Source organism: Arachis ipaensis, chromosome B10, assembly GCF_000816755.2.
Source record: "Arachis ipaensis cultivar K30076 chromosome B10, Araip1.1, whole genome shotgun sequence".
Classification (NCBI taxonomy): domain Eukaryota; kingdom Viridiplantae; phylum Streptophyta; class Magnoliopsida; order Fabales; family Fabaceae; genus Arachis; species Arachis ipaensis.
In genome coordinates, this window is record NC_029794.2 from 4,181,951 (window position 1) to 4,191,771 (window position 9,821).

General features: G+C 32.6%; 1 protein-coding gene across 2 annotated transcripts; it reads left to right on the forward strand.

Moving 5' to 3' along the window:
• On the forward strand, positions 3,557-6,364 carry LOC107623521 (protein yippee-like At5g53940). Of its 2 annotated transcripts, none has more exons than XM_021112951.1 (5): positions 3,557-3,819; positions 4,899-4,942; positions 5,579-5,735; positions 5,922-5,977; positions 6,054-6,289. In XM_021112951.1, exons 1-5 carry the CDS (start codon positions 3,724-3,726, stop codon positions 6,130-6,132), a joined length of 432 nt encoding a protein of 143 aa, XP_020968610.1. In that variant the 5' UTR covers positions 3,557-3,723; the 3' UTR covers positions 6,133-6,289. The 2 variants fall into 2 exon arrangements, with proteins under 2 accessions (XP_020968610.1, XP_016181324.1); XM_016325838.2 differs by having other exon boundaries at positions 3,650-3,819; positions 5,579-5,687; positions 6,054-6,364.

The following is a 9,821-nucleotide window of genomic DNA, read 5'->3' on the forward strand; positions in this document are numbered from 1 at the left end:
ATTATTTTATCATTTCTATTTATTACACAATTTTAAAATAAATACTTCTATAATAATTTTTTAAATACAAAATATAACTTATTCAACTATTTTTCACATACAAGTCATTTACAGATACAAGTCGATACAAGTCATTTACATTCACGCGCCCTGCACGTTCTTCTTCTTCTTCTCGTGACACTTCGTGGTCTTCTTCTTCGTTATTTTTCTCTTTCGTTATCGCCGTCACCAACACCACCACCTCCTCTTCCTCCTCCTCCTCCTCGTTGAACTTTTTTCTCCTTCTTCATTTTCCTCCTTCTACTCCATCATCCTCATCATCATGATCATCATCGTTATAGCATCGTCGTCATTTTCTTATACATATCGTCGTTATCGTTATCGTAGAAATTTTGCCATATTGATGACGTTGCCAGATCCAAAATTTTTGCCATAAAATTTTCTCAATTTGTGTAGTTGCAGCAAATTTTGGGATCAAACTAAGACATTTAGGTGTATTATTTTTGTACTCATAAATTTTGCATAATTCAAAGTTCTTCCTCTTTCTGTTCCTCATCTTCTACTGCTTTTTCTTCTTCTTTTTTTATTATCATCACCACCTTTTTCTTCTATTTTTTTATTCATCTTTTATTTCTTGTTTTACCTTCTCAAATTTCTTCTTGTTTTACCATCTTAACAAGAATAAAAACAAAAAATCAAACAAAAAAGAAGAAGAAACACATAATGTTGCAAAATTACTTGAAAGAGGATGAACTTACATTTATTCAACTAAAAGAAAGAAAAAAATAAGAAAAAAGGAAGAAAAAAATACAGCATTAGAAAAAATATTTGTGTGTAGTTGCAGCAAATTTCAGGGTAAAACTAAGACATTTAGGTGTATTGTTTAATAATTTTCGATGAATTTGTACGAATAAATTCTGCATAATTCAAAATTCTTCATCTTTTTCCTTTTTCATTTTCTGCTACTTCTTCTTCTTTTTTTTTTCTTATTCATCTTTCATTTCTTGTTTTACCTTCTCAAGTTTCTTCTTGTTTTATTCTTTCTTAACAAGAATAAAAACAAAAAAAGTCAAACAAAGAAGAAGAAGAAGCAGATAATGCTGCAAAATTACTTGGAAGAGGATGAACCTACATTCATTCAACTAAAAAAAGAAAGAAATAAGGAAAAAAAGAAAAAAAATACAGCATTAGAGAAAATATTTTTGTATAGTTGCAGCATATTTCGGGATAAAATTAAGACATTTAGATGTATTGTTTAAGAATTTTCGGTGAATTTGTACTGATAAATTCTGCATAATTCAAAACTCTTCCTCTTCACCCTCCTCATCTTCTGCTGCTGCTTCTTTTTTTTTTTTTTATCATCATCACAATCTTCTTCTTTTTTCTTATTCCTTTCATTTCTTGTTTTATTTTCTCAAGTTTCTTTTTGTTTTACTCTTTCTTAACAAGAATAAAAACAAAAAAATCAAACAAAGAAGAAGAAAAAATACATAATGCTGCAAAATTAATTGGAAGAGGATGAACCTACATTCATTTAACTAAAAAAAAGAAAGAAATAGAAAAAAAGAAGAAGAAAAAAATGCAGCATTAGAGAAAATATTTTTGTATAGTTGCAGCAAATTTCGGGGTAAAACTAAGACATTTAGGTGTATTATTTAAGAATTTTTGGTGAATTTGTACTGATAAATTTTGTATAATTCAAAGTTCTTCCTTTTCCTCTTCTTCGTCTTCTGCTACTTCTTCTTTTTTTTTTTTTATCATCATCACCATCTTCTTTTTTTTCTTATTCATCTTTTTTTCTTTTGTTTTACCTTCTTAAGTTTCTTCTTGTTTTACTATTTCTTAACAAGAATAAAAACAAAAAAATCAAACAAAGAAGAAGAATTAACACATAATGATGCAAAATTACTTAAAAGATGATGAACTTATATTTATTTAACTAAAAGAAAGAAAGAAGTAAGGAAAAGAAGAAGAAAGAAAAATGCAACATTAAAAAAAATATTTTTGTGTAGTTGTAGGCGACAATGACGAAGTCATAGTAAAGTATGTGAGCCAATTGAACTATTTTTTATCTTTTAGAAAAATACTACTAATTTTTTTATAAAAAATTTGGAGGGCATACCCCATTATCTCAACTAAATTCCGCTCCTTAGTTGCAGCGAAAATGTTGAGGTAAAACTAAGACATTTAAGTGTATTGTTTAAGAATTTTCAATAGTTTTGTACTGATAAATTCTGCATAATTCAAAATTCTTCCTCTTTTTCCTCCTTATCTTATTCATCTTTTCCTTCTTATTTTATTCAATAATAAAAAGAATGACGAAGAGGATAAAACACGTGAATTAAAAAAATACAAAAAAAAAGAGAAGAAAGAGAATGAAAAAAAACGCGTAATACAAACGTGAAAAAGAACGTCGTGATTATACGCATACATTATGAAAGTATATTTTGTTGAGTTAAAATTATCTTACATAAATTTGTGTGTCAAAAAGACTTGTATATACAATAGATGTCATACAAGTAGGGCTGGAAGTGAGCCGAGCTGAGCCGAGCTAGACCAAGCTCAAGCTCGGCTCACGAAAATTGAGCTTGGCTCACGGCTCGACTCATTAACAATCGAGCTTATTTCTTAAACTCAAGCTCGGCTCACCAAAAACTCACGAGCTGGCTCAAATAAGAGAAACATAAATACATAATCTATAATTCTATATCAATAAATTATAACTTATATATTTTAAAAAATATTTGAAAAGATCAATTTTATATATTGTTTATCTATCAATAAATTATAAATTTTTTATTTATGTCCTATATTAAAATTATATGTAAAAAATAAATATAAATATTAAATAATTAAGATTGTTATAATATATATATATATATATATATATATATATATATATAATCGAGTCAGCTCACGAGTTAATGAGCTGGGCTTATCCAAATTCAAGCTCGGCTCATTTAATTTATGAACTCAATTCCAGGTTTAAACTTGGCTCACCAGCTCACGAGCTTAGCTTATCGAGCTCGAGCTGGCTCATGAGCTGGCTTAATTCACCTCCAGCCCTAGTGACATCTTAGGCTGTTTATTTCTAGAGACATAAGGGAATATGAAAATCAAACCTGGAGATTTATCCATGGTTGGAGGCCTCGTTCATTTGCTGCAAACAAGAAAATAGGAAATTTGTGGGATAGTTAAGCTGTCAACAACACATTGTATTGTATGTGAATTGGTGGAAACTCAGGTGCACTCGACTTCACGTGAAGTTAATATCTGAGAGCCATTAGAAATCAACTTCATGTGAAGTCGACTTTACCTGATTTTCACCATGTGAATTTTATCAAATCGATCCAAGTTCCAAGGTAATTACTCCATCACTTTACACATGTCCTCAGTCTAGAAGATCAGAACTCTTTAAAGTGAAACAACATTACCATACAATCTTTGTGATCCGATACCTTTTGAAATTTCGTCGAGCTGGCTTGACTCACTTCCAGCCCTACATACAAGTCAGACCAATTCAATCATCATTTTGCTTTTCAATTTTTTTTCTTTTACATTTGTACAGGAAAAAAAAAAAAGGAACCTGCATTTCCGGTTGCCCGTAGCATGGTATGAAGTGCCAGCTTCCTGGTTCCGCAAACAGAACAGAGAAGACCGTCACTTTGGGTTCGAGAGAGCAACAACCACCACCTTGGGGGGTTAGGGTTTGAATTAGGGTACATGGGTAGGGTTTTTCTTCTCGAATTGCAAGGCAGGGCTTACAGATGCAGATTCTGCGATACCCCTCTTGCCCTCTCTGACGACGTTCTCTCTCGGGTACTCTCTTCCTTTTCTTAATTTCAACCCCCCCCCCCCTTTTCCCTGGTCTTACTATTTCTTATTTGAATTATTTGAAAAAAATTGAAATTTTTTCGTGATCGTTGTTATGGGATTTCAGATGATGAATTTAATTTGGGGAAAGACTGAATTTTGTAGAGACTCATTGATTGAACTCGTGGAACATAATTGTTTAGGAGATTATTCAGTTGTGTATGTTCTACGAGTAGTAGTTGATTGTTTATCGTTTATGTTTTCAATGATAAAAGGATTGATCAAATTCGATAACAGCATGTGTCATATCATATGGAATGTGGATCACTGAAACCAATGGGTAATGCAGCTGTAATTGCTCTCTCATTGCATATTGAGCACCACATCTATCTGACTTCCATTTAGAACATGCCCTTTTCTAAAATTTTAGTATTCTGCAGTCGTAGTTGCTACAGATCATCATATCATTGTTATCCTTGGCACTTCCCTGTGCATAAGAATATGTCCTCTGCTGAAAATTTGTACAACTTATAGATGTGATAGGTTATCATTTGTACAACACTTAGATAACCGATGCCTGGTGTGCTTTTTGAAAATGAGATGCAATTGTGTGTATATTTTACACGAGTTCTTACTCAGGCTGAGTCATTTTCAAAGTTTGATTCTGTGCTGGATTTATGCAACCTTTGGTCCAACCTGATTAAAGTCGAAGGGAATTTCACAATAAAAATAACATTCCTTGCATTGCACTTTCTGCAACGCGCAAAGTTTGATTCTGGGCTGGATTTATTCAGCCTTTGGTCCAACTGATTCAGGTTGAAGGGAATTTCACAATTCAATAACATTCCTTGCATTGCACTCCTTTTGCAACAAGGACCTGGAGTTTCATTCATGTTGACTAGCTTTTGCCTTCTGTGTAATGTCTGCTTTGTTCTTGATAGTTACCATAACTTGCTACCGTTTATTTCAGTTTTGAAATTGTAGTTACCTTTTTTGTGAGTATTTCAAGTTTTTAACAAACCTGAGTAACCTAACTCCCCTTTTTGTTTTTTTTGTTTCTTTTTTTCTCCTCCTTTGATGATCAGTCCTTCACTTGCCTTCGAGGGAGGGCATACCTATTTAGCAATGTGTAAGTTTTTCCCTAACTCCCCCCTCTCCCATTTCTTCCTTTCTGTAATCTTAGTTACATATATCTCTTTTATTTCTGTTAAGCTTTTTGCATTGAACCAGGTTGATAGTTTCCCCCTGAATCACCAAAGGGCATCTATTCCTCTATCCACCTGGTTGAATGGAGTGGATCCTTTTGATTTTGTCTGTTATATAGAAAACATTATCATATTAGTTGAATAATGACTCAGCATCCTCAATAGGGTGCTAATTACTTTGTCTGAATATTGACCATTTTCAAATATAAAAATGCTATTCTCTGTTTAATTTACACCTTATGTTAACAAAACCTCCTAGTCTTCCTGAAGGAAAACCTGTAGTAATCTATTCTTGGATCATATTAAATTTGGGGTTTTTCTTATGGCCCACACATCACCCCACTTTGCCTGCAAATAATAAGTTGTGATATTATTTAGTAACCCTCTCTTATATGTCTCTTGTTCCTGATCAAGGTTGTATGAGAAATTCGATGAGCTATAATAATTCAATATTTTAATCTATTAGTATCCTTTCTCCCTTACTAATGTGTATCTAGCATATTGCTAAATGATTATTTTGTACCTGTGATGTCTTTGATTATAATTCTGGCTTCGGTTAGGGTGAATATAACTCTCGGGCCTCAGGAAGAGAGAATGATGATGTCTGGCTGGCACACTGTTGAAGACATATTTTGTTGCTGCTGTGGACAAATGCTCGGATGGAAATATGTGAGTTTTACCTTTGCACCTCAGCTTTCCTCTTCTTCCATACGAACGGTCAGTTTAACCGAGCAGAATTGAAGTCAATGAGATAATACAGTGTAGTGAAAAATTTAACCAATAAATATTTGAGGAGATAATTCAATCAACTTTTCTGCATACTGTATGATTATATGACACAATCAGCATCACTTTGATGATTTCAGTTCAATGTTGATTAATAACTAGTTTGGATTTCTTCAGGTTGTTGCGCATGATAAAAATCAAAGATTCAAGGAAGGGAAAAGTGTGCTTGAGAGGTATAGATCAAATAAAAGTTTTGTTTCTGATAACTTCAACTCTGATTTGGCTGATATCTGTTATTGCATATAATAGATGGAGGATTGCTCATGATGCTGGGGACGAATTGAATCTAGATGCTCGCGCTGGTTCAAGTGACTCAGAAAACTCTTAGCAAGTTGCTTCTGTTCATGAGTTTGCACATATTGTTTGTAGCAATTATATTACCAATACTTGTCGAGACAAAACTTTAGAAAAATACCCCCTTACTTGGTGCCAGTAAAGTACTCCAGCAATTGTGTAGATCTTTTGATGGCACTGAATAATTTAGATTGTTTGGAGAATTAGATTTATACTCAATTGCTTTGCACTGAAACTGGGACTGTGCAAAGTAGCATCATCATTAATGTGATTAGCTTTTGTTCTTATATTTTATAATAATTCAACAATTTCCTGAAAGTATGGCTCTTTGGGCTGTCAAGCGGCAATCATGTACCTTTGCCATTGTTATGAAGAATGTTAGAGAGCCAGTAGAATTTGTTGTTTTTGGTCAGCAGTTAGTCATCAATGTTTAAAAATATTGACTAAAAGTATGTTGTTAGATTTCAAAAATAATAAATTTTGTTGGTCTTTGGGCGTTTTTCTATTAATTATTATAATTGAACTTTTACTCAATCTTTTCTTCCAAATCCAATAAAAAGAAAAAGGCAAAAAGAAAGGAGGAATTCAAGTTAAAGGAGCAACGAAAGAAGAATGGATGATTCTGTAAGTTGATTTTTTAAAGGATATTTTAGAAATTTCTGTTGAACTACATGACTTATAAAAGAATGACTTATGAGATAAAAGAAGAATACGAGGAACTTAGAGTGGCCCATCAAACAAACTACCTTTTGAATTTGTGGGCAATGGAGCATTGCAAATAGACCTACACATGGATGGTTCCCCGTTACACAGTGAAAACAAACAATAGATATATGGATGGTTGGTTAATCACATGAATAGCTACATCCATCATGAATATAAACACCCATGTACATGAGATCAGTCTAATTATTCTTTGAATCGTTAGTTATCTACCTCTTTTATGGTAACGTGTTTTAAAGATATGTTTAGTAATTATCCCGGTTACACACGAATGTAACTAGCACTTTAATAGAAGTAAAGTGATCATGAATTTATGAAGCTCAAATTTTAAAGGGAGGTTCGGTGATGTGTACAACAATATTGCTTAAACTATGAACAAATATCTAATGAATGTTGGCGTTAGGTCAGAACAAAGTTAGCAACTACTTTATTGAATTTGCATATACTTTCACTTTGTTTGAAGATCCTGTAGAAATTGGAGTATGGGTGGGGCCTTGAAATCTACGTGTTGGATTATTGTCTCTATCCAATTAAGATTTATTTTTTTTCACTTTGCATTATTCACCACCCTCATTGGCCGCGGCGGCTTTACTTTTTATATTATAATATAAAATGTTTCATGTTATGTCATTAAACTATATTAGTGAAAACCAGAGTTTTGTTATAAGTTAAAATTTTGAGCATTTAAAGGTATAGTTGTTTGAGGGTGCCTGTCTAGAAATTTTTTTAGACAATTAAAATAGTAACATTGTCTTTTTGTATATATATATATATAGGAAAAGTACGAGAAGCCAATGGAATATTTGTACAATGTGTACAATGGAAGTTTAGGGAGTATTAGAGATATAACAATTAGTGTTACTTTTTTCCATCAGTTGGAGCTTTTGAAATGAATAGTATCGTGACATGGTATTAGAGTGCTAGATTCGAAAGGTCAAGAGTTCAATCCTTGCTGAACCCGAAAATCAATTTAAGCTTTTGGGTAAATTTCAAACTTGTGCACCAAATTGTTACGTTCATATACATATTTTTAATACATATATTCTATTTAAATTTTGAATATAAATGGTGATAGTAGAATTGATGATCAAAATTAGGTAAAGATAGATTAGTGCGAGAAGAATTGAAAAGAAGAAAGTGACAAGTGAAGGAAGCAGAGGGAAAAAGGCTCCGTTAGTTCAATGTTTCATTGATTGGAGTGGTGGCAACAAACAAAGAAAGAAGGCGTAATATATGTAGGACCAGTTAGAACCCCAAACCTCACTTGTTATTGAATGATGGATCCATCCATGTGCATACACACATGATATGAGATGCATGCATGCATCATTATATGAATATATTTGAATAATATGTGCCGCCGCAGTCAATGGTAATGATGTATGGCAAACGGCGCCATCCACCCACGTACGACAACTAATTAAAAGTTGAAACAACACCAACGCCCACGACGCCGAAAGAAACAACCAACACACCTACATAACCTTTTCCTAGCTAACATTTTTTGTTTTTCTGCCTTGCTATATTTAGTTTAACTTTTTTAAGAAGAAATTCTTATTTAATTAATCACATAGTCCAGAGCATCAAAATGGACTAAATTACAAATTTCTATTGGTGCCTCTTCCATTCATATACAACTTATAAATTCCCTTTACCTTTGACATGTGATATTCGATAACTTGTAAGATAAAGGTGGGTAGAGATGTATGTTGAGAGTTGAGAGTGTTGGCGTTGCGTGTGGGAATGATGTCTATGGAGGAGCGTGACGACAGATGGGGGCCACGTCAGAGGGTTAGAGCCCGCACTTGTGGGCCCTCCCGTGTCATTTGAAAGAGTGGGGTCCACAGAGCATTCAACAAGAATGCTGGCTGGCTGGTCAAATCACTCAGATGAGATGAGATGCCACATACAACACATTTTCTTGATAATGGAGTTTTGAAATGACGGCCGACTGGTGCAGTGTTTATGTCATCAAACATCATGCCTCCTACTTTCCCTCTCTGCTCACGTTTTCCCTTCAAAATATTTATTCTCTTCCAAGCAAAAGTAAATAAACAAAAACTAGCTCAAAACCATTTAGGTAGTAGAGTAAAATGGTGTGTTTACTAATTCTAATAATGCACTCGCACATATTTTTAAATTTTTAGAAATTATAAAAGTATTTTTAAGTTATAGAGTAGATATAATTAATAATTAAGTAATACAAAAATGAACTGAACATAAAAAAAATATAAACTTCCGACATTTATTTACCTAGAGGAGTGAGCTCACACTCTTAGCCAATCCAATTTAGTTAAATAGTTGATAAATTAGTGCCATGGTGGAAGGTATTTTCGGTACTACCAGCCCAAATTCTTCTTTTTTGGGTAATATAGTGTAGGCCCAAAAGCTTCATTACTCCACTTCGAGGGTTCCCTCATGAAACGAAAGAGAGGGACGCAAAATAGAAATTATAGAAAATAAAAAATAAAAAAACACGTACAAAATATAAAAAATTAAATATGACAAAACTTGTATTAAAATATGCAGAAATTAACAAATGTTTGAATAAAAATAACAGAATTTAAATAATAGAAAAAAATAACATAATTAAAATGATTGGAAGAAAAAATGGAGTCTCCCAATACTTACAACTCGTGACTCATGTTTCAGTGCGTTAGTGTGACTAGAAACTTTTAGAGTGAATTAGTGTATGAATAAATGGAAGCTTCCCTAATTTATTGAAACTAATTCTACTTATAGAAAAAAAAATCTTAAGCTATTTGATATAACTTTAGCCTCTTTAAGTAGTCCTCGACTTTAAGTAGTTTTAAACCTCAAATAACCTTAGATTTTAAATAAATTTGCACACCAAAAACAAGATAACTTAATCATCAAACCTAACTCATTTATATTTTTTTTTAACCATGGTATACTTCATGCATATATAATTTTCGACCTTAACGATCGAATTCTTTTCGACATCGATTATTTGTACTGAATTTTTGGCACAATAACCAG